We start from the raw sequence: 27,500 nt of genomic DNA, 5'->3' as shown, positions 1-27,500 counted from the left end.
AATAAAATAATACTTTTACACAACACCTAAAAACACATCATTGTATTACACAGACATGATTGTATCAATAAAATAATACTTTTACACAACACCTACAAACACATCATTGTATTACACACACATGATTGTATGAATAAAATAACACTTTTACACAACACCTACAAACACATCATTGTATTACACACACATGATTGTATCAATAAAGTAATACATTAGCATTGTTAGCTTTATGTGTTGTGTAGCTGGCTTAGCCTTCCACTGTAAGACAATAGTAATAATAATAATAATAATAATAGTAATAATAATAATAATAATAATAATAATAATAATAATAATAATAATTATAATAATAATAATAGTAATAATAATAATAATAATAATAATAATAATAATAGTAATACTACTACTAATACTAATAATAGTAATAATAATAATAATAATAACAATAAAAATAGTAATACTAATAATAATAATAATGAATAATAATAATAATAATAATAATAATAATAAGAGTAATACGAGTAATAATAGTAATAATAATAGTAATAGTAATACTACTACTACTACTAATAATAATAATTAATAATAATAATAATAATAATAATACTAATAATAATGATATTATTAATAATAATCATATCATCACTGTCCTGCAGCAAAGTAAAGATATATGTCATAGTGATTGTTGGCATGTGTGATATTAAAAACAACAACAACAACAACAACAACATTTTGGGAACTTTCCCATCTTTCGTTTTGTCACATTTCCTCCAGGTCAGAATAGTTGATGTATATTGACATCATCTCATTATAACTAAGTACTAGTTTTTATTTCACAATGTCTTAGTCAACTAATAATGGCTTCTTGGGACACATATTAATAATCATATTAATAATAATAATAATGATAATAATAATAATAATAATAATAATAATAATAATAATAATAATAATAATAAGGAGCTCTTCATGGCAGTTTGGTGTTAAAGGCGATACAGGTAACTTCCTGCTGATACCAAGAACTGTTACATTTGTCTGTATTGTTTTTCAAATGTGTCAGTTGTGCTCATCTTTCTCTTCTGGCAGCAGCAAACGTCTCCTTGGGCTGTCAAAGTCATGGTTACAGGGGCTGATAGGGTGTGATGTGTTATCAATCAATCAATCAATCAGTATGTGACCTCCTCCAAGTCACATTGTTGTCATGTGACCTCCCCCAAGTCACATTGTTGTCATGTGACCTCCTCCAAGTCACATTGTTGTCATGTGACCTCCTCCAAGTCATATTGTTGTCATGTGACCTCCTCCAAGTCACATTGTTGTCATGTGACCTCCTCCAAGTCATATTGTTGTCATGTGACCTCCTCCAAGTCACATTGTTGTCATGTGACCTCCTCCAAGTCACATTGTTGTCATGTGACCTCCTCCAAGTCACATTGTTGTCATGTGACCTCCTCCAAGTCACATTGTTGTCATGTGACCTCCTCCAAGTCACATTGTTGTCATGTGACCTCCTCCAAGTCACATTGTTGTCATGTGACCTCCTCCAAGTCACATTGTTGTCATGTGACCTCCTCCAAGTCATATTGTTGTCACGTGACCTCCTCCAAGTCACATTGTTGTCACGTGACCTCCTCCAAGTCACATTGTTGTCATGTGACCTCCTCCAAGTCACATTGTTGTCATGTGACCTCCTCCAAGTCACATTGTTGTCATGTGACCTCCTCCAAGTCACATTGTTGTCATGTGACCTCCTCCAAGTCACATTGTTGTCACGTGACCTCCTCCAAGTCACATTGTTGTCACGTGACCTCCTCCAAGTCACATTGTTGTCATGTGACCTCCTCCAAGTCACATTGTTGTCATGTGACCTCCTCCAAGTCACATTGTTGTCATGTGACCTCCTCCAAGTCACATTGTTGTCATGTGACCTCCTCCAAGTCACATTGTTGTCATGTGACCTCCTCCAAGTCACATTGTTGTCATGTGACCTCCTCCAAGTCACATTGTTGTCATGTGACCTCCTCCAAGTCACATTGTTGTCATGTGACCTCCTCCAAGTCACATTGTTGTCATGTGACCTCCTCCAAGTCACATTGTTGTCATGTGACCTCCTCCAAGTCACATTGTTGTCACGTGACCTCCTCCAAGTCACATTGTTGTCATGTGACCTCCTCCAAGTCACATTGTTGTCATGTGACCTCCTCCAAGTCACATTGTTGTCATGCCGAACCTCAAGAGGGCTCTGATTGTCCTTGTTAACACAATACACTTATATCTCATGTTGCTATCGCACATACACACTTGTGTCTCATGTTAATATCACACATAAACACTTATATCTCATGTTGCTATCTCACATACACACTTATATTTCATGTTGCTATTACATGTATGTTGCTATCACACATACACACTTATATCTCATGTTGCTATCTCACATACACACTTATATCTCATGTTGCTCCTACACATACACACTTATACCTCATGTTGTTATCACACATACACACTTATATCTCATGTTGCTATCACACGTACACACTTGTGTCTCATGTTGCTATCACACGTACACACTTATATCTCATGTTGCTATCACACGTACACACTTATATCTCATGTTGCTATCTCACATACACACTTATATCTCATGTTGCTATCTCACATACACACTTATATCTCATGTTGCTATCTCACATACACACTTATATCTCATGTTCCTATCTCACATACACACTTATATCTCATGTTGCTATCTCACATACACACTTATATCTCATGTTGCTATCTTACATACACATTTATATCTCATGTTGCTGATACACATACACACTTATATCTCATGTTGCTGATACACATACACACTTATATCTCATGTTGCTATCTCACATACACACATAGATATTATTGTTAATAGTGAGATATAATTATGTTTATCGTAAAAGATAAAAATAGATAAAGGTGATCGTAGTGAGATATGAACATGTGTATCGGTAAAAGATAAAAATCGATGCAGTTGTTAACAGTGACATAAATATGTGTATCGGTAAAAAATAAAATTAGATAAAGGTGTTAATAGTGAGATATACATATGTGTATCGGTGAAAGATAAAAATAGATACATTTGTTAATAGTGAGACATAAATATATCTCGGCAAAAGATAAAAATAAATAATAGTACTCATAGTGAGATATAAATATGTGTATCGGTAGAATATAAAATTGTTAATAGTGAGATATACATATGTGTATCAGTAAAAGATAAAAATATATACAAATTTTAATTGTGAGATGTAAATGTGTGTATCAATAAAAGATACAAGTAGATACAATTGTTAATTGTGAGATATAAAAGTGGGTATCAATAAAAGATAAAAATAGATACAATTGTTAATTGTGAGATATAAATGTGTGTATCGGTAAAAGATAAAAATATATATAAATTTTAATTGTGAGATATAAATGTATGTATCGATAAAAGATAAAAATAGATACAATTGTTAATTGTGAGATGTAAATGTGTGTATCGGTAAAAGATAAAAATAGATAAAATTGTTAATTGTGAGATATAAAAGTGGGTATCAGTAAAAGATAAAAATAGATACAATTGTTAATTGTGAGATATAAATGTGTGTATCGGTAAAAGATAAAAATAGATATAAATGTAAATTGTGAGATATAAATGTGTGTATCGGTAAAAGATAAAAATAGATACAAATGTTAATTGTGAGATATAAATGTGTGTATCTGTAAAAGATAAAAATGTCTAAATCATTCCTGCTCAGACTTGTCATGAATATTAGTATTTGAAGTATTTGTATTCATATTAATATTTATATTAATATTTGTATTCATATTAATATTTATATTTTGTTGATGTCAGCTACCGGACGTTTGTGTCGGAGGATGCGGGTCCAAACACCCTCGTCGCCACCGTGCTGGCCAAGGATCCTGACGGAGACGCCATCAGCTACAAGATCACCTCCGGCAACCAGGAGGGAAACTTTGTCATCGACGCTCACAAAGGTCCTTTATTCATGTCACACTTCTACATCCATCATTCTTCTACATCCATCATTCTTCTACATCCATCATTCTTCTACATCCATCATTGTTCTACATCCATCATTGTTCTACATCCATCATACCTTCATCATTGTTCTACATCCATCATACCTTCATCATTGTTCTACATCCATCATACCTTCATCATTGTTCTACATCCATCATACCTTCATCATTGTTCTACATCCATCATACCTTCTTCATTGTTCTACATCCATCATACCTTCATCATTGTTCTACATCCATCATACCTTCATCATTGTTCTACATCCATCATACCTTCATCATTGTTCTACATCCATCATACCTTCATCATTGTTCTACATCCATCATACCTTCATCATTGTTCTACATCCATCATACCTTCATCATTGTTCTACATCCATCATACCTTCATCATTGTTCTACATCCATCATACCTTCATCATTGTTCTACATCCATCATACCTTCATCATTGTTCTACATCCATCATACCTTCATCATTGTTCTACATCCATCATACCTTCATCATTGTTCTACATCCATTATACATTCATCATTGTTCTACATCCATCATTGTTCTACATCCATCATACGTTCATCATTGTTCTACATCCATCATACCTTCATCATTGTTCTACATCCATCATACCTTCATCATTGTTCTACATCCATCATACCTTCATCATTGTTCTACATCCATCGTACGTTCATCATTGTTCTACATCCATCGTATGTTCATCGTTGTTCTACATCCATCGCATGTTCATCGTTGTTCTACATCCACCGTATGTTCATCGTTGTTCTACATCCATCATATTTTCATCATTTTCACCATCCATCATTTTGTATCATTGTTCTACATCCATCATATGTTCATCATTGTTCTACATCCATCTTATGTTCATCATTGTTCTACATCCATAATATGTTCATCATTGTTCTACATCCATCCTATTTTCATCATTTTCACCATCCATCACATTTTTACCATTTTCAACATCCATCATTTTTTTTTATCACTTTCAACATCCATCATAGTTTTATCATTTTCACCATCCATAATAGTTTTATCTTCAAGGGACCATGAATCAAAGTCAATCATTTCAAGGGACCATGAATCAAAGTAAATCATTTCAAGGGACCATGAATCAAAGTCAATCATTTCACAAGACTATGATTTAAAGACAATCATTTCAAGGGACCATGAATCAAAGTCAATCATTTCAAGAGACTATGTATCAAATTCAATCATTTCAAGGGACCGTGAATCAAAATCAATCATTTCAAGGGACCATGAATCAAATTCAATCATTTCACAAGACTATGCATCAAAGTCAATCATTTCACAAGACCATGAATCAAAGTCAATCATATCACAAGACTATAATTTAAAGTCAATCATTTCAAGGGACCATGAATCAAAGTCAATCATATCACAAGACTATAATTTAAAGTCAATCATTTCAAGGGACCATGAATCAAAGTCAATCATTTCAAGGGACCATGAATCAAAGTCAATCATTTCAAGGGAACATGAATCAAAGTCAATCATTTCAAGGGACCATGAATCAAAGTCAATCATTTCGCAAGACCATGAATCAAAGTCAATCATTTCAAGGGACAATGAATCAAAGTCAATCATTTCAAAGGACCATTAATCAAAGTTAATCATTTCAAGGGACTATGAATCAAAGTCAATCATTTCAAAGGACCATTAATCAAAGTCAATCATTTCACAAGACTATGAATCAAAATCAATCATTTCACAAGACTATGAATCAAAGTCAATCATTTCAGAAGACTATGAATCAAAGTCAATCATTTCACAAGACTATGAGTCAAAGCCAATTATTTCAAGGGACTATGAATTCAAGTCAAGCATTTCAAGGGACTATGAATCAAAGTCAATAATTTCAGAAGACTATGAATCAAAGTCAATCATTTCACAAGACTATGAATCAAAGTCAATCATTTCACAACACTATGAGTCAAAGCCAATCATTTCAAGGGACTATGAATTCAAGTCAAACATTTCAAGGGACTATGAATCAAATTTAATCATTTCAGAAGACTATGAATCAAAGTCAATCATTTCAAGGGACAATGAATCAAAGTCAATCATTTCAACAGACGATGAATCAAAGTCAATCATTTCAAGGGACTATGAATCAAAGTCAATCATTTCAAGAGACTATGAATCAAAGTCAATCATTTCAAGGGACCATGAATCAAAGCCAATCATTTGAAGGGACCATGAATCAAATTCAATCATTTCACAAGACTATGCATCAAAGTCAATCATTTCACAAGACCATGAATCAAAGTCAATCATATCACAAGACTATAATTTAATGTCAATCATTTCAAGGGACCATGAATCAAAGTCAATCATATCACAAGACTATGATTTAAAGTCAATAATTTCAAGGGACCATGAATCAAAGTCAATAATTTCAAGGGACTATGAATCAAAGTCAGTCATTTCAAGGGACTATGAATCAAAGTCAATCATTTCAAGGGACTATGAATCAAAGTCAATCATTTCAAGGGACTATGAATCAAAGTCAATCATTTCAAGGCACCATGAATCAAAGTCAATCATTTCAAGGGACCATGAATCATAGTCAATCATTTCAAAGGACCATGAATCAAAGTCAATCATTTCAAGGGACCATGAATCAAAGTCAATCATTTCAAGGGACCATGAATCAAAGTCAATCATTTCAAAGGACCATGAATCAAAGTAAATAATTTCAAGGGACCATGAATCAAAGTCAATCATTTCACGGGACTATGAATCAAAGTCAATCATTTCACGGGACTATGAATCAAAGTCAATCATTTCAAGGGACCATGAATCAAAGTCAATCATTTCAAGGGACCATGAATCAAAGTCAATCATTTCAAGGGACTATGAATCAAAGTCAATCATTTCAAAGGACCATGAATCAAAGTCAATCATTTCAAGGGACTATGAATCAAAGTCAATCATTTCAAGGGACCATGAATCAAAGTCAATCATTTCAAGGGACCATGAATCAAAGTCAACCATCTCAAGGGACCATGAATCAAAGTCAACCATCTCAAGTGACCATGAATCAAAGTCAATCATTTCAAGGGACAATGAATCAAATTCAATCATTTCACAAGACTATGCATCAAAGTCAATCATTTCACAAGACCATGAATCAAAGTCAATCATATCACAAGACTATAATTTAAAGTCAATCATTTCAAGGGACCATGAATCAAAGTCAATCATATCACAAGACTATGATTTAAAGTCAACCATTTCAAGGGACCATGAATCAAAGTCAATCATTTCAAGGGACCATGAATCAAAGTCAATCATTTCAAGGGACAATGAATCAAATTCAATCATTTCACAAGACTATGCATCAAAGTCAATCATTTCACAAGACCATGAATCAAAGTCAATCATATCACAAGACTATAATTTAAAGTCAATCATTTCAAGGGACCATGAATCAAAGTCAATCATTTCAAGGGACCATGAATCAAAGTCAATCATTTCAAGGGACCATGAATCAAAGTCAATCATATCACAAGACTATAATTTAATGTCAATCATTTCAAGGGACCATGAATCAAAGTCAATCATATCACAAGACTATGATTTAAAGTCAATAATTTCAAGGGACCATGAATCAAAGTCAATAATTTCAAGGGACTATGAATCAAAGTCAGTCATTTCAAGGGACTATGAATCAAAGTCAATCATTTCAAGGGACTATGAATCAAAGTCAATCATTTCAAGGGACTATGAATCAAAGTCAATCATTTCAAGGCACCATGAATCAAAGTCAATCATTTCAAGGGACCATGAATCATAGTCAATCATTTCAAAGGACCATGAATCAAAGTCAATCATTTCAAGGGACCATGAATCAAAGTCAATCATTTCAAGGGACCATGAATCAAAGTCAATCATTTCAAAGGACCATGAATCAAAGTAAATAATTTCAAGGGACCATGAATCAAAGTCAATCATTTCACGGGACTATGAATCAAAGTCAATCATTTCACGGGACTATGAATCAAAGTCAATCATTTCAAGGGACCATGAATCAAAGTCAATCATTTCAAGGGACCATGAATCAAAGTCAATCATTTCAAGGGACTATGAATCAAAGTCAATCATTTCAAAGGACCATGAATCAAAGTCAATCATTTCAAGGGACTATGAATCAAAGTCAATCATTTCAAGGGACCATGAATCAAAGTCAATCATTTCAAGGGACCATGAATCAAAGTCAACCATCTCAAGGGACCATGAATCAAAGTCAACCATCTCAAGTGACCATGAATCAAAGTCAATCATTTCAAGGGACAATGAATCAAATTCAATCATTTCACAAGACTATGCATCAAAGTCAATCATTTCACAAGACCATGAATCAAAGTCAATCATATCACAAGACTATAATTTAAAGTCAATCATTTCAAGGGACCATGAATCAAAGTCAATCATATCACAAGACTATGATTTAAAGTCAACCATTTCAAGGGACCATGAATCAAAGTCAATCATTTCAAGGGACCATGAATCAAAGTCAATCATTTCAAGGGACAATGAATCAAATTCAATCATTTCACAAGACTATGCATCAAAGTCAATCATTTCACAAGACCATGAATCAAAGTCAATCATATCACAAGACTATAATTTAAAGTCAATCATTTCAAGGGACCATGAATCAAAGTCAATCATTTCAAGGGACCATGAATCAAAGTCAATCATTTCAAGGGACCATGAATCAAAGTCAATCATTTCAAGGGACCATGAATCAAAGTCAATCATATCACAAGACTATGATTTAAAGTCAATCATTTCAAGAGACCATGAATCAAAGTCAATTATTTCAAGAATCAAAGTCAATCATTTCAAGGGACTATGAATCAAAGTCAATCATTTCACGGGACTATGAATCAAAGTCAATCATCAAACAGCACGATTGAATTCATTGAAATGAGACAATGTGTCTTCCTGGAGGCGGAGTCTTGTCCCCCTTACACCTCCCTCGCTGCAAACTAGAAACACCCTCACTTTGTGTTTATTTGTGTCTCTCTCACACGTGCACACACTCACACACACACACACACACACACACACAAACACACACACGTGCATACACACACACACACACACAAACACACACACACACACACTCACACACACACACACACTCACACACACACTACTGGTGAGTGTATAGAAGAGTGTCAAGGAAGCAGTCATTGTGACAAATACCTCAATGCTTACTCCCCCTTCATGGCAATGGTCCATCTCTTGTGTAACACACACACACACACACACACACACACACACACACACACACACACACACACACACACACACACACACACACACACACACACACACACACACACACACGTGCATACAGACACAGATCACATGACTTGCTATGAACAATCTCACCATAAAAGAAAAAACTCACAATCATACATCTTCCTCTTCACCTCTCTGCTCTGGTAAACACAGACAGGGGGATATTACACACACACACACACACACACACACACACACACACACACACACACACACACACACACACACACACACACACACACACACACACACACACACACACACACACACACACACACACACCATGCATGATTTAAAGTCATCTCTCCGTGCTGCGGTGTGAAAAGAGCAAGTAGATGAACACATGACTGTGATAACACCTGTGGAGATAACACTGTGTAAACACACACACACACACACACAGATGGTGTGTGTGTGTGTGTGTGTGTGTGTGTGTGTGTGTGTGTGTGTGTGTGTGAGAGGAATACAAAAGCTGAGGGTGAAAGCTGAGCAGGATGCAGATGAGTCGCCCACACAACTCAACATTCCGTGTCCTCCTCATGTGGCGTTCCAATATCAGCCTTCAATGTGTGCCGATACCGACATGAACCTGGCGTGATATCAGCAGCAATCCTACATGTATCATTTAGTGGTGTGGACCATAGATAAGTGAAATGGGTCAAACACAGAACCATTTATTATTAACTCCCTGGAGTGGACTTTTGCTGTCTTTAGGTTAAAGTGGAGTGGTCATTTTTAATTAATAATGCATAAAGTAAAGCTCATGATGCAACACGTATGTATGATGCTGACACGTTTCTTACTAGATACTTTCTCATACATTTCTTCCTTGGAGACTTATTATATGTGTAAGTAATATGTAACTAGAATGATTCCATACTTGTTTATGTTGACAACCTTTCATTGCTCAGTCATTATTACCTAAGGCTAGCCTGTGTGCTATTGTGTGCTCAGCTGTTGTGTAGCTGCTAGTATATGCATACAGTGTATATAGTGTACATACTCTCTTGCTTGTTTTCTATAATGTTGGACCATATATATATATATATATATATATATATATATATATATATATATATATATATATATATATATATATATATATATATATATATATATAAATATATATATATATATATATATATATATATATATATATATATATATATATATATATATATATATATATATATATATATATATGTATGTGTGGGAAAAAAATCACAAGACTATTTCATCTCTACAGGCCTGTTTCATGAGGGGTTCCCTCAATCATCAGGAGATTTTAATGGAAGCATTCACATACCATGGTTTGTATAGGGCACAGAGTGGGTGGGTACAGGCTGGCGTAGGGGCGTGGTGATTGGCTCATGTGTTACCTAGGAGGTGTTTCCGTCTGTGGCGGCATGCTGATACAATTTCGCTGCACTTGTTGAGGGATGACAGGTCTGGACGGTAAATAATAAACAGTTTCTCTTTCAAGCATAGGTTGCATCTTTTATTACCACTATTGTAAGGTGTGCTGGATGCAAGAATTTGCCATGTTATTGAATATTCAACATTATTGTCTTTGAGGTCCCAAATGTGTTTGCTGAGTTCTGTGGTATTCCGCAGGTTTTGGTTCCTGAAAGAAGCCTTGTGATTGTTCCATCTGGTTTTGAACTCTCCCTCGGTTAATCCTACATATGTGTCGGATGTGTTAATGTCCTTGCGTGTTACCTTAGATTGGTAGACAACTGATGCTTGTAAGCACCCCCCGTTGAGAGGGCAATCAGGTTTCTTTCGACAGTTGCAGCCTTTGTTGGTTTTGGAGTCGCTCTGTCCGGGGGCCGACGGCTCATTTGCAATTGTTTTGTTGTGGTTTGAGATGATTTGTCGTATATTGTTCATACAGCTGTAGCTCAATTTAATGTTGTTCTTGTTAAATACTTTTCTTAGGGTGTTGTCTTTGGGAAAGTGTTTGTCAATCAGATTGAGGAATTTGTGTCCAATGTTAGTTGAGACGTTTTTGCTGTATGGGGGGTTGTACCAGATGATGTCGTTTCGTTTTCTGTTCTTTTTTGGCTGGTTTCCTGGCGTGGGTTCATAGGTGAGGGTGAAATTGTATCCGCTTTCATCAAGGGCTTTTTGGTACGGGGGGGTTGCTTGGTCAAATTCAGCTTTGCTAGATGACAGCATCGATAGCCTTTTATTAATTCCGGTAGGTATTCTTTTCGTGGTGGTGGGTGGGTGGTTGCTGTCATGGTGCACGTATTGGAGTGTTGTGTTGGGTTTCGTGAATGGTTGGTAGCTGTTATTTCTCAGGTTGAAAGTGACGTCAAGGAAGTTGACGGTTTGCTTGTTGGCTTCAATCGTGATCCCTAGGCCGTTCTCTTTGAAAATTTGGCATATGCGCTTCTTGGTATTCTCGCTGCTCCTTGGCGAGGCGCGACACACTGCCAGTCCGTCATCACGGTAAATACCAAGGTTCAGATTGAGGCTAGCGAGCTGGGAGAGGAGGAAACTCCCAACGAGTTCACACGTTTCTGCTCCGTCAAAACTTCCCATAGTGACGTCAAATGTTGCATTGTTCTTTTTTTGCCATGGTGTACTGTTGTGGATGAGAATGGAGTTTTTTGCGTGGATGATGATGTTTCTTTCGTTGCCTGTGATTGAGTCGTAGTGTGAGGCGAAGTCTAGTGCTTGAGTCAGTAGGTCTTGCGTGATGGAAGGGTAAAATTCCTCGATATCAAAGGAGATAAAGTTGTGCTGTTGTTTGTCTTGGATGTTGTTGAACCATTTGATTACTGCTGCTGTATTTCTCCATTGGTTGAGTGGTGTTTTGTCCTTGATTTTTGTGTTGACTCTGTCCAGGATTATTTTGCTGATTTTTCCTATTTCAGATTTAGTTTGGTTTATTAGTCGGCATTTTGGGTTATTTGCGAAGTTGGGTTTGTGGTCCTTCAATGTGATGAAGGCTTCCTTGTTGGCTGTGGCGTCCACCCTGTCCTCAAGGCTTCTTTCAGGAACCAAAACCTGCGGAATACCACAGAACTCAGCAAACACATTTGGGACCTCAAAGACAATAATGTTGAATATTCAATAACATGGCAAATTCTTGCATCCAGCACACCTTACAATAGTGGTAATAAAAGATGCAACCTATGCTTGAAAGAGAAACTGTTTATTATTTACCGTCCAGACCTGTCATCCCTCAACAAGCGCAGCGAAATTGTAACAGCATGCCGCCACAGACGGAAACACCTCCTAGGTAACACATGAGCCAATCACCACGCCCCTACGCCAGCCTGTACCCACCCACTCTGTGCCCTATATAAACCATGGTATGCGAATGCTCCCATTAAAATCTCCTGATGATTGAGGGAACCCCCCCTCATGAAACAGGCCTGTAGAGATGAAATAATCTTGTGATTTTTTTCCCCACACATACATATATATATATATATATATATATATATATATATATAGTCAATGTTTCTGTGGTGTATCCGTTATACAGTGCTCAATATCGGGGTGGAGCAGAATATAAGTTAGGTCAGGAACAAACACAGAGGCTATATCATCCCTACAAGCCTGTTTGACAGGTTTCCTTGCTCTTCATTGGAGACTTAGTGTGTGTAAGTAATATGTAACTAGCATGATACCATACTTGTTTATTCAACAGGAACACCTTTAACTTAGCTACAGCTGCATGATGAATAGCAAACAAAGCATTGACTCACACAACAAAAAGATTCTGAGCACTCACAGACAAGCAATCACTAAAGACTCTAACTCCACACATCGCTGCAATTGCACACAAAGGCTTAGCTGCCCACTTAGCGGAAACTGTGTGTGTGTGTGTGTGTGTGTGTGTGTGTGTGTGTGTGTGTGTGTGTGTGTGTGTTTCATGTGTATACAGTACCTTTAATGTACTTCAATAATGGACTTGGCCAGTACCTTCAGTGTACTTGAAGTACTGTCTGAGCTAGTACTTGAAGGCCAGTAGAAGAGAGAAGTATTAGTACACTCCTGTAAGTACTTCCTGACTGGCAGGTGTTTCCAGGTCTGATCCGTCTGCGCTCCAAGCCTCCTCCTCAGCTGCAGGGCGTCCAGTACGTACTCAACGTGACCGCCTCAGACGACAACGCCTCAGGCGGTCCTCAGGTCCTGAGCTCCTGTGCCCAGGTGGTGGTGGGCGTGGACGACGTCAACAACAACAAGCCCGTCTTTGACCAGGTGAGTCCTTTCCATCCCCTCACACATAACTCCTCCTTTATTTATTAGCCACTAACTCTTCATCACCAAGACCACCATCCCCTCCCACATAACTCCTCCTCTATTTATTAGACACTAACTCTTCATCCCCATGACCACCATCCCCTCCCACATAACTCCTCCTCTATTTATTAGCCACTAACTCTTCATCACCATGACCACCATCCCCTCCCACATAACTCCTCTTCTATTTATTAGCCACTAACTCTTCATCACCATGACCACCATCCCCTCCCACATAACTCCTCCTCTATTCATTACCCACTAACTTTTCATCACCATGACCACCATCCCCTCCCACATAACTCCTCCTCTATTTATTAGCCACTAACTCTTCATCACCATGACCACCATCCCCTCCCACATAACTCCTCCTCTATTTATTAGCCACTAACTCTTCATCACCATGACCACCATCCCCTCCCACATAACTCCTCCTCTATTTATTAGCCACTAACTCTTCATCACCATGACCACCATCCCCTCCCACATAACTCCTCTTCTATTTATTAGCCACTAACTCTTCATCGCCATGACCACCATCCCCTCCCACATAACTCCTCCTCTATTTATTACCCACTAACTCTTCATCGCCATGACCACCATCCCCTCCCACATAACTCCTCCTCTGTGCTAAGCTAGTCCCTAAGAGGAGGTGGACATAAATCACGTGTGTGTTGCCAATTAGCAGATCAAATAGAATTCAAGCTTCATTTATTCTCACAGGGAAAGCAGGAACAGCTTGAGAGAAGTTTAGCATGTTTCATAGACTGATGCTCTCACCCTGTGCTGGAAACACTCCATGTTGTGCTGCTCTGCACTCACCTGCTACATAGTACACACTATTTTATGGATTACACACACTAATAGTACACACTATTGTGTAGATTGCATACACTAATAGTACACGCTATTTCATAGATTGTACGAACTATTAGTACAAACTATTTTGTAGATTGCACACACTAATAGTACACACTATTTCATAGATTAAACACAATAATAGTACACACTATTTTATAGATCGTACATGCTAATAGTACACACTATTTTATAGATTGCACACAGTATTAGTACACACTATTTCATAGATTGCACACACTAACAGTACACACTATGTTATAGTTTGTGCACACTAATAGTACACACTATGTTATAGATTGTACACACTAATAGTACACACTATGTTATAGATTACACACACTAATAGTACACACTATGTTATAGATTACACACACTAACAGTACACACTATGTTATAGTTTGTACACACTAACAGTACACACTATGTTATAGATTGCACACACTAATAGTACACACTATGTTATAGATTGTACACACTAATAATACACCCCTCCCATGTAGTGCCAGCAGTACCGTGAGAAGAAGACCTGGGTTCTAGAGAACCAGCCAGCAGGAACTTTGGTGCTGCAGGTTCATGCCCAGGATGCAGACGAGGGATCCAATGGAAAAGTCACGTATGGATTTATGCACAAAGACTCCACTGTGCCCGCCTTCAGCATCCATCCTGACACAGGTGCACACTCACTGTGTTGTATTATCTACTCACACTCACTCTTGTATTATCTACTCACACTCACTCTTGTATTATCTACTCACACTCACTCTTGTATTATCTACTCACACTCACTCTTGTATTGTCTACTCACACTCAGTGTTGTATTATCTACTCACACTCACTGTTGTATTCTCTACTCACACTCACTCTTGTATTATCTACTCACACTCACTGTTGTATTATCTACTCACACTCACTCTTGTATTCTCTACTCACACTCACTCTTGTATTATCTACTCACACTCACTGTTGTATTATCTACTCACACTCACTCTTGTATTCTCTACTCACACTCACTCTTGTATTATCTACTCACTCTCAGTGTTGTATTCTCTACTCACACTCAGTGTTGTATTATCTACTTACACTCAGTGTTGTATTATCTACTCACACTCACTGTTGTATTATCTACTCACACTCAGTGTTGTATTCTCTACTCACACTCACTGTTGTATTATCTACTCACACTCAGTGTTGTATTATCTACTCACACTCAGTGTTGTATTATCTACTCACACTCACTCTTGTATTATCTACTCACACTCAGTGTTGTATTATCTACTCACACTCACTGTTGTATTATCTACTCACACTCACTCTTGTATTCTCTACTCACACTCACTCTTGTATTATCTACTCACACTCACTGTTGTATTATCTACTCACACTCACTCTTGTATTCTCTACTCACACTCACTCTTGTATTATCTACTCACTCTCAGTGTTGTATTCTCTACTCACACTCAGTGTTGTATTCTCTACTCACACTCAGTGTTGTATTATCTACTCACACTCAGTGTTGTATTATCTACTCACACTCACTCTTGTATTATCTACTCACACTCAGTGTTGTATTATCTACTCACACTCACTGTTGTATTATCTACTCACACTCACTCTTGTATTATCTACTCACACTCACTCTTGTATTCTCTACTCACACTCACTCTTGTATTCTCTACTCACTCTCAGTGTTGTATTATCTACTCACACTCAGTGTTGTATTATCTACTCACACTCACTCTTGTATTCTCTACTCACACTCACTCTTGTATTATCTACTCACTCTCAGTGTTGTATTATCTACTCACACTCAGTGTTGTATTATCTACTTACACTCACTATTGTATTATCTACTCACACTCACTGTTGTAGTATCTACTCACACTCAGTGTTGTATTATCTACTCACACTCAGTGTTGTATTCTCTACTCACACTCAGTGGTGTATTACCTACTAACACTCACTGTTGTATTCTCTACTCACACTCACTGTTGTATTCTCTACTCACACTCATTGTTGTATTCTCTACTCACACTCACTCTTGTGTTCTCTACTCACACTCACTGTTGTATTATCTACTCACACTCACTGTTGTATTATCTACTCACACTCACTGTTGTATTCTATACTCACACTCATTGTTGTATTCTTTACGTCCACTCATTGTTGTATTGTATTCTCTACTCACACTCAGTGTTGTATTTTCTACTCACACTCAGTGTTGTATTCTCTACTCACACTCAGTGTTGTATTATCTACTCACACTCACTCTTGTATTATCTACTCACACTCACTCTTGTATTATCTACTCACACTCACTCTTGTATTATCTACTCACACTCACTCTTGTATTGTCTACTCACACTCAGTGTTGTATTATCTACTCACACTCACTGTTGTATTCTCTACTCACACTCACTCTTGTATTATCTACTCACACTCACTGTTGTATTATCTACTCACACTCACTCTTGTATTCTCTACTCACACTCACTCTTGTATTATCTACTCACACTCACTGTTGTATTATCTACTCACACTCACTCTTGTATTCTCTACTCACACTCACTCTTGTATTATCTACTCACTCTCAGTGTTGTATTCTCTACTCACACTCAGTGTTGTATTATCTACTTACACTCAGTGTTGTATTATCTACTCACACTCACTGTTGTATTATCTACTCACACTCAGTGTTGTATTCTCTACTCACACTCACTGTTGTATTATCTACTCACACTCAGTGTTGTATTATCTACTCACACTCAGTGTTGTATTATCTACTCACACTCACTCTTGTATTATCTACTCACACTCAGTGTTGTATTATCTACTCACACTCACTGTTGTATTATCTACTCACACTCACTCTTGTATTCTCTACTCACACTCACTCTTGTATTATCTACTCACACTCACTGTTGTATTATCTACTCACACTCACTCTTGTATTCTCTACTCACACTCACTCTTGTATTATCTACTCACTCTCAGTGTTGTATTCTCTACTCACACTCAGTGTTGTATTCTCTACTCACACTCAGTGTTGTATTATCTACTCACACTCAGTGTTGTATTATCTACTCACACTCACTCTTGTATTATCTACTCACACTCAGTGTTGTATTATCTACTCACACTCACTGTTGTATTATCTACTCACACTCACTCTTGTATTATCTACTCACACTCACTCTTGTATTCTCTACTCACACTCACTCTTGTATTCTCTACTCACTCTCAGTGTTGTATTATCTACTCACACTCAGTGTTGTATTATCTACTCACACTCACTCTTGTATTCTCTACTCACACTCACTCTTGTATTATCTACTCACTCTCAGTGTTGTATTATCTACTCACACTCAGTGTTGTATTATCTACTTACACTCACTATTGTATTATCTACTCACACTCACTGTTGTAGTATCTACTCACACTCAGTGTTGTATTATCTACTCACACTCAGTGTTGTATTCTCTACTCACACTCAGTGGTGTATTACCTACTAACACTCACTGTTGTATTCTCTACTCACACTCACTGTTGTATTCTCTACTCACACTCATTGTTGTATTCTCTACTCACACTCACTCTTGTGTTCTCTACTCACACTCACTGTTGTATTATCTACTCACACTCACTGTTGTATTATCTACTCACACTCACTGTTGTATTCTATACTCACACTCATTGTTGTATTCTTTACGTCCACTCATTGTTGTATTGTATTCTCTACTCACACTCAGTGTTGTATTTTCTACTCACACTCAGTGTTGTATTCTCTACTCACACTCAGTGTTGTATTATCTACTCACACTCACTGTTGTATTATCTACTCACACTCACTGTTGTATTCTATATTCACACTCATTGTTGTATTCTTTACGCCCACTCATTGTTGTGTTGTATTCTCTACTCACACTCATTGTTGTATTTTCTACTCACACTCAGTGTTGTATTCTCTACTCACACTCAGTGTTGTATTCTCTACTCACACTCAGTGTTGTATTATCTACTCACACTCACTGTTGTATTATCTACTCACACTCACTGTTGTATTCTATACTCACACTCATTGTTGTATTCTTTACGCCCACTCATTGTTGTGTTGTATTCTCTACTCACACTCAGTGTTGTATTATCTACTCACACTCACTGTTGTATTCTATACTCACACTCATTGTTGTATTCTTTACGCCCACTCATTGTTGTGTTGTATTCTCTACTCACACTCAGTGTTGTATTATCTACTCACACTCACTCTTGTATTATCTACTCACACTCACTCTTGTATTATCTACTCACACTCACTCTTGTACTATCTACTCACACTCACTCTTGTATTATCTACTCACACTCACTCTTGTATTATCTACTCACACTCACTCTTGTATTCTCTACTCACACTCACTCTTGTATTATCTACTCACACTCACTCTTGTATTATCTACTCACACTCACTGTTGTATTATCTACTCACACTCAGTGTTGTATTATCTACTCACACTCACTCTTCTATTCTCTACTCACACTCACTCTTGTATTATCTACTCACACTCACTGTTGTATTATCTACTCACACTCAGTGTTGTATTATCTACTCACACTCAGTGTTGTATTATCTACACACACTCACTCTTGTATTCTCTACTCACACTCACTCTTGTATTATCTACTCACTCTCAGTGTTGTATAATCTACTCACACTCAGTGTTGTATTATCTACTTACACTCAGTGTTGTATTATCTACTCACACTCACTGTTGTATTATCTACTCACACTCACTGTTGTATTATCTACTCACACTCAGTGTTGTATTATCTACTCACACTCAGTGTTGTATTATCTACTCACACTCACTCTTGTATTATCTACTCACACTCAGTGTTGTATTATCTACTCACACTCACTGTTGTATTATCTACTCACACTCACTCTTGTATTATCTACTCACACTCACTCTTGTATTCTCTACTCACACTCACTCTTGTATTCTCTACTCACACTCACTCTTGTATTATCTACTCACACTCAGTGTTGTATTATCTACTCACACTCAGTGTTGTATTATCTACTCGCACTCAGTGTTGTATTATCTACTCACACTCACTCTTGTATTCTCTACTCACACTCACTCTTGTATTATCTACTCACTCTCAGTGTTGTATTATCTACTCACACTCAGTGTTGTATTATCTACTTACACTCACTATTGTATTATCTACTCACACTCACTGTTGTAGTACCTACTCACACTCAGTGTTGTATTATCTACTCACACTCAGTGTTGTATTCTCTACTCACACTCAGTGGTGTATTATCTACTAACACTCACTGTTGTATTCTCTACTCACACTCACTGTTGTATTCTCTACTCACACTCATTGTTGTATTCTCTACTCACACTCACTCTTGTATTATCTACTCACTGTCAGTGTTGTATAATCTACTCACACTCAGTGTTGTATTATCTACTTACACTCAGTGTTGTATTATCTACTCACACTCACTGTTGTATTATCTACTCACACTCAGTGTTGTATTCTCTACTCACACTCACTGTTGTATTATCTACTCACACTCAGTGTTGTATTATCTACTCACACTCAGTGTTGTATTATCTACTCACACTCACTCTTGTATTATCTACTCACACTCAGTGTTGTATTATCTACTCACACTCACTGTTGTATTATCTACTCACACTCACTCTTGTATTATCTACTCACACTCACTCTTGTATTCTCTACTCACACTCACTCTTTTATTCTCTACTCACTCTCAGTGTTGTATTATCTACTCACACTCAGTGTTGTATTATCTACTCACACTCAGTGTTGTATTATCTACTCACACTCACTCTTGTATTCTCTACTCACACTCACTCTTGTATTATCTACTCACTCTCAGTGTTGTATTATCTACTCACACTCAGTGTTGTATTATCTACTTACACTCACTATTGTATTATCTACTCACACTCACTGTTGTAGTATCTACTCACACTCAGTGTTGTATTATCTACTCACACTCAGTGTTGTATTCTCTACTCACACTCAGTGGTGTATTACCTACTAACACTCACTGTTGTATTCTCTACTCACACTCATTGTTGTATTCTCTACTCACACTCACTCTTGTGTTCTCTACTCACACTCACTGTTGTATTATCTACTCACACTCACTGTTGTATTATCTACTCACACTCACTGTTGTATTCTATACTCACACTCATTGTTGTATTCTTTACGCCCACTCATTGTTGTATTGTATTCTCTACTCACACTCATTGTTGTATTTTCTACTCACACTCAGTGTTGTATTCTCTACTCACACTCAGTGTTGTATTATCTACTCACACTCACTGTTGTATTATCTACTCACACTCACTGTTGTATTCTATATTCACACTCATTGTTGTATTCTTTACGCCCACTCATTGTTGTGTTGTATTCTCTACTCACACTCATTGTTGTATTTTCTACTCACACTCAGTGTTGTATTCTCTACTCACACTCAGTGTTGTATTCTCTACTCACACTCAGTGTTGTATTATCTACTCACACTCACTGTTGTATTATCTACTCACACTCAGTGTTGTATTATCTACTCACACTCACTGTTGTATTCTATACTCACACTCATTGTTGTATTCTTTACGCCCACTCATTGTTGTGTTGTATTCTCTACTCACACTCAGTGTTGTATTATCTACTCACACTCACTCTTGTATTATCTACTCACACTCACTCTTGTATTATCTACTCACACTCACTCTTGTATTATCTACTCACACTCACTCTTGTATTCTCTACTCACACTCACTCTTGTATTATCTACTCACACTCACTCTTGTATTATCTACTCACACTCACTGTTGTATTATCTACTCACACTCAGTGTTGTATTATCTACTCACACTCACTCTTGTATTCTCTACTCACACTCACTCTTGTATTATCTACTCACACTCACTGTTGTATTATCTACTCACACTCAGTGTTGTATTATCTACTCACACTCAGTGTTGTATTATCTACACACACTCACTCTTGTATTCTCTACTCACACTCACTCTTGTATTATCTACTCACTCTCAGTGTTGTATAATCTACTCACACTCAGTGTTGTATTATCTACTTACACTCAGTGTTGTATTATCTACTCACACTCACTGTTGTATTATCTACTCACACTCAGTGTTGTATTCTCTACTCACACTCACTGTTGTATTATCTACTCACACTCAGTGTTGTATTATCTACTCACACTCAGTGTTGTATTATCTACTCACACTCACTCTTGTATTATCTACTCACACTCAGTGTTGTATTATCTACTCACACTCACTGTTGTATTATCTACTCACACTCACTCTTGTATTATCTACTCACACTCACTCTTGTATTCTCTACTCACACTCACTCTTGTATTCTCTACTCACACTCACTCTTGTATTATCTACTCACACTCAGTGTTGTATTATCTACTCACACTCAGTGTTGTATTATCTACTCACACTCAGTGTTGTATTATCTACTCACACTCACTGTTGTATTCTCTACTCACACTCACTCTTGTATTATCTACTCACTCTCAGTGTTGTATTATCTACTCACACTCAGTGTTGTATTATCTACTTACACTCACTATTGTATTATCTACTCACACTCACTGTTGTAGTATCTACTCACACTCAGTGTTGTATTATCTACTCACACTCAGTGTTGTATTCTCTACTCACACTCAGTGGTGTATTATCTACTAACACTCACTGTTGTATTCTCTACTCACACTCACTGTTGTATTCTCTACTCACACTCATTGTTGTATTCTCTACTCACACTCACTCTTGTGTTCTCTACTCACACTCACTGTTGTATTATCTACTCACACTCAGTGTTGTATTCTATACTCACACTCATTGTTGTATTCTTTACGCCCACTCATTGTTGTGTTGTATTCTCTACTCACACTCATTGTTGTATTCTCTACTCACACTCAGTGTTGTATTCTCTACTCACACTCAGTGTTGTATTATCTACTCACACTCACTGTTGTATTATCTACTCACACTCAGTGTTGTATTATCTACTCACACTCACTGTTGTATTCTATACTCACACTCATTGTTGTATTCTTTACGCCCACTCAGTGTTGTGTTGTATTCTCTACTCACACTCAGTGTTGTATTCTCTACTCACACTCAGTGTTGTATTATCTACTCACACTCACTGTTGTATTATCTACTCACACTCACTGTTGTATTATCTACTCACACTCACTGTTGTATTCTATATTCACACTCATTGTTGTATTCTTTACGCCCACTCATTGTTGTGTTGTATTCTCTACTCACACTCAGTGTTGTATTCTATACTCACACTCAGTGTTGTATTCTTTAGTGACATGTGACACTCAGTGTTGTATTCTCTACTCACACTCAGTGTTGTATTCTTTACTCACACTCAGTGTTGTATTCTTTAGTGACATGTGACACTCAGTGTTGTATTCTCTACTCATACTCAGTGTTGTATTCTTTACTCACACTCAGTGTTGTATTCTCTACTCACACTCAGTGTTGTATTCTGTACTCACACTCAGTGTTGTATTCTCTACTCACACTCAGTGTTGTATTCTGTACTCACACTCAGTGTTGTATTCTTTAGTGACACGTGACACTCAGTGTTGTATTCTCTACTCACACTCAGTATTGTATTCTCTACTCACACTCAGTGTTGTATTCTTTAGTGACACTCAGCGTTGTATTCTCTACTCACACTCAGTGTTGTATTCTCTACTCACTGTTGTATTATTTAGTGAACATCAGAAAATTACACAAAAAACGGACGAAATGCAAAAGTCGAACTTAAATGCTAATGTTGCTAACATGCTAACACTTAGAATAGGTCATATGTCTGTGACTCATAGACATGTCATTTTAGCTTAAAAGGTTAGCATGCTAATGTTAGCATGCTAACCACTGGCAGGTGTCAAGTACCAAGTTATCAGGCTTCAAAATTGTCTAAAAAATATTAGCATGCTAATGTTATTAATGCTGCCTGTGGCTCAGCCAATCAGTGGCCACGATACTGACAGCTCGCTCTGATTGGTTGTGTCTCATGTAGCGACCAATGCTAACGTAATATTGGTGTTTTTAGTTGGTTTTGCCATTTTTGAAGTTCGAAAATACTGAATTTATGGCAAAATGATGTCGATATGTTTCGTTATTGATAACACAAAGCTAGGATGTAGCTTAGCTTAGCATATATTCACCTACATTGGGTTGCTTGTAGCATCTTTGATGTGGACAATGTCCTGATGAAGTCTGGGCCTCAGACCTGATGAAGTCTGGCCCTCAGACCTGATGAAGTCTGGCCCTCAGACCTGATGAAGTCTGGGCCTCAGACCTGATGAAGTCTGGACCTCAGACCTGATGAAGTCTGGGCCTCAGACCTGATGAAGTCTGGCCCTCAGACCTGATGAAGTCTGGACCTCAGACCTGATGAAGTCTGGCCCTCAGACCTGATGAAGTCTGGCCCTCAGACCTCTAGGTGGCATCTTTATGGCAAACGTGACAAACTACCGGGCGAGTGAGGTCAGCTGAGCTCCAAAACAGAAATCAAGAAATCCACGACCAATAAATCAATATTTTCATCCGCCGCCACGATTGATTTCATTTGAGCTCAGCAGCTGCTCGGTTCAAAGGTTGCTTTGGCGCCAGAAACAACATCAAAGTGTTCATGTGGTCTCTAGGAACAATCGTCACTGCCAGGAAGTTTGACCGCGAGCGCCAGCGGGAGTACGCGGTGACGGTGACGGCCACCGACCAAGCCGCCGACCCGCTGATTGGCATTTGTCAGCTCAACATCCTCATCGTGGACCAGAACGACAACAGTCCCAAGTTTGAGAACTTCCGCTATGAGTGTGAGCAGTTTTTCATTCGCACTCCGACAAACACTGAGAACTCAAACCTTTTCAAAGCTGGTCTCATCCTCCGCAGACTTCCTCCGTGAGGACACGATGATCGGCACCAGCTTCCTGCGAGTGGCGGCCCATGACGACGACTTTGGCACCAACGCCGCCATCACGTACTCCATGTCCAGCGAGCAGCCGGAGTACCTCAGGGTCAACCCTCTGACAGGCTGGGTCTTCGTCAACCAGCCCATCTCTCAGGTACTCAGTCAGACTCCTCCCCCTTACCTGTTGTTTGTGCGTCCCTCAGTTTATAGGACAGGATGAATGACTTGTTCAAATGTTTCCTGCCTAAAAGTGCCCAGTGAGTTTTTAATATCATTCAGAGTTCAGCAGTCCAACAGCTTCCCGAAAGAAGCTGTTCCTCAGTCTGGTGGTCCTACTCCACCAGCTCCTGCCTGAGGTGGTGGGAGGTCAAAGAGAGATTGTGCAGGGTGGGTGGGTTCTTTGGTGATGCAGAGACCCTATTTCTGCACCTGTTGGGAAGGCTGCTCCCCACCATCTTGTGAGCAGTTTTCACCAGCCTCTGCAGCGCCTTCCTCTCTTCAACCATGCAGATGCTGCGCCACACCGTCATGCTGGGGTGCTGAGGGTGCTCCCTTTCCACCACACATCTGTACAAGCTCCTAAGGATGGAGCCCCTGAGTTCAGCACGCCGCAGCTTCCAGAGGAAGTAGAAATGCCATCTCGAGCAGACAGGAAGTGTTGTGGCTTCAGGTGAGGTCTCTGGAGAGAAGGACTCTAAGGTGACTGAAGCTGGAGACCATTTCCACTTTTACTGCTACGATGTGCAGAGGGTAAGTAGGGTGTCTGACCTTCCTGAAGTCCACCACCACCTCTTTGGTCTTGTTTACATGGATGCAAATGTTGTTGCTTTTGCACCAGATGTTCTACCTTCTCTCCGTACCCTGACTAACCGTTGTCTGTGATGCGTCTCACTACTGGTGTGGGATGTGGTTTTTTTTTATCCCTGTGAGGCACTTGTGATTAAGGGCTTTATAAGTCAACTTTAAATGATTGATGGTGTGTCGCTAAAAGGTCACAATATGACAGCTGGGGTGTTTAGCAGTGCAGTAAAGGGGAGGGGGGCTCAATGTCAATGCTGAGGGTGACGAAGGAGTAGACATTGTTCTGACAGTCTGTGGTCTGTTAATCCGGAAGTCCTAGGCCCATTTCCCCAGAGGGGGACTCAGCCCTAGCATGTGAAGCTTCTTTACCAGGGTCTGTTGGATGACGGTGTCGAAGTCGGAGGCAAAGTCCAGAAACAGTGCGGACATAGGAGTTCCTGCTCTCCAGGTGGGCAAAGGCACCTGAGAGGGTCCACACTGACATATTAGCACCTCAGTCATAACTGCCCTGAGGTGTTGTCCAAGCCTGCAGGTTGATCCTTTGCATAGTCCTCCTGTCGGGGTTCCTTTGAAGGGTGTGTCAACAGGCGGAGGTGTGTGGTTGTTTTTGCTGGGATCATCAAAGCAGGCGTTGAAGACATTTGGCATGCAGAGGTCCTTTGGTGTTGTAATTACCGATGCCCTTAATGTCTTTTTTCTACATATTCTAAGGTCATTGGAGGTGAGGTGAGGTGACCCTAGATCTTTTTAGTCCAGTCTTAATGCTCCCATCTAGCTCTCTTCTTGCTGCCCTTGGTGCTGATCCTTCGCCTGTCCTGAAGGCGGCATTCCTAGCCCTCAGCAGTGCTCTTACCTCTGCATTCAAACTTGGGCTTCTGGTTTGGTTCTTCTTGGTAGTGGAGACATCATCAGCACACTTTGGGATGAAAGCCAGGACTAATGAGGTGTCTACGTCCAGGTCCACTTATCCATCACGCGTGGCTGCTTCTCTGAACATCTGCCAGCCTGATGCACTGAAAGGAATGGTGGAATCTAGGAAGACTGTCCATCAGTTTTACGTGTTTGAAGTCTGTTCTGTGAGCTTAGTTTGCAGAGAGCTGATGGTGTGATGTCGCTCCCACAGCGCCTCGCTATCACTAGCGTTAGCATTGGCACCCGGTGGGGTGCACACAATTGGTCACCAACACACGGTCAAATGTTCTCTCTCCTCATAGCAGTAGTTCCCTAAAAGTCCACAGTTTGTACACTAACCTTTAAGACCATCTTTGCATTCTTCCACCGCTCGAAGATCTCGGGCGCCCTGGAAAACCTGTTGTCCATCTATTTAGAAAGCCGAGTCAGGCATGCTGTCCGTAAGCCATAATTCCAGAACAGTTCCTTCTTCCCCCTTCAGAAATGCTTCCAAGGGGCAAGGCCTGCGTCCCTCACCAAGATATAGCTTCACATGTCTGGCTAGGGAAGTCCACTGCCAGCTGCAGTGCAGGGATTGCGGGGGGCAAAAGTCTCGGTGGGTTTCTTGCGAGCAAATGATGTCCACTTCTGGCTGAGCCAGGTTGTGTTGTCCAGGGAAGGAACATCTGTGATGGACCAATGATGGACTTGTAGCCTTGGAACATCTGCCAGGACCAGTGATGGACTTGTAGCCTTGGAACATCTGCCAGGACCAGTGATAGACTTGTAGCCTTGGAACATCTGCCAGGACCAGTGATGGACTTGTAGCCTTGGAACATCTGCCAGGACCAGTGATGGACTTGTAGCCTCGGAACATCTGCCAGGACCAGTGATGGACTTGTAGCCTCGGAACATCTGCCAGGACCAGTGATGGACTTGTAGCCTCGGAACATCTGCCAGGACCAGTGATGGACTTGTAGCCTTGGAACATCTGCCAGGACCAGTGATGGACTTGTAGCCTCGGAACATTTGCCAGGACCAGTGATGGACTTGCAGCCTCGGAACATCTGCCAGGACCAGTGATGGACTTGTAGCCTCGGAACATCTGCCAGGACCAGTGATGGACTTGTAGCCTTGGAACATCTGCCAGGACCAGTGATGGACTTGTAGCCTTGGAACATCTGCCAGGACCAGTGATGGACTTGTAGCCTCGGAACATCTGCCAGGACCAGTGATGGACTTGTAGCC

The 27,500-nt window shown here is 39.0% G+C and overlaps 1 protein-coding gene across 1 annotated transcript in view; it reads left to right on the top strand.

Annotated features, from left to right (window-relative positions):
- Positions 1-27,500, top strand: part of LOC133608944 (neural-cadherin-like) — a 143,970-nt gene that overhangs the window by 13,932 nt on the left and 102,538 nt on the right. Inside the window, exons 5-9 of the mRNA XM_061964599.2 lie at positions 3,881-4,023; positions 13,462-13,634; positions 15,038-15,209; positions 24,295-24,465; positions 24,542-24,714. Coding sequence (XP_061820583.2) covers positions 3,881-4,023; positions 13,462-13,634; positions 15,038-15,209; positions 24,295-24,465; positions 24,542-24,714 — 832 coding nt within the window. The remainder of the gene's footprint in view (positions 1-3,880; positions 4,024-13,461; positions 13,635-15,037; positions 15,210-24,294; positions 24,466-24,541; positions 24,715-27,500) is intronic.

Source organism: Nerophis lumbriciformis, linkage group LG06 (assembly GCF_033978685.3).
Source record: "Nerophis lumbriciformis linkage group LG06, RoL_Nlum_v2.1, whole genome shotgun sequence".
Taxonomy (NCBI): Eukaryota; Metazoa; Chordata; class Actinopteri; order Syngnathiformes; family Syngnathidae; genus Nerophis; species Nerophis lumbriciformis.
The sequence above is the reverse complement of the archived record's forward strand: the minus strand, read 5'-3'. Positions and strand labels throughout refer to the sequence as shown.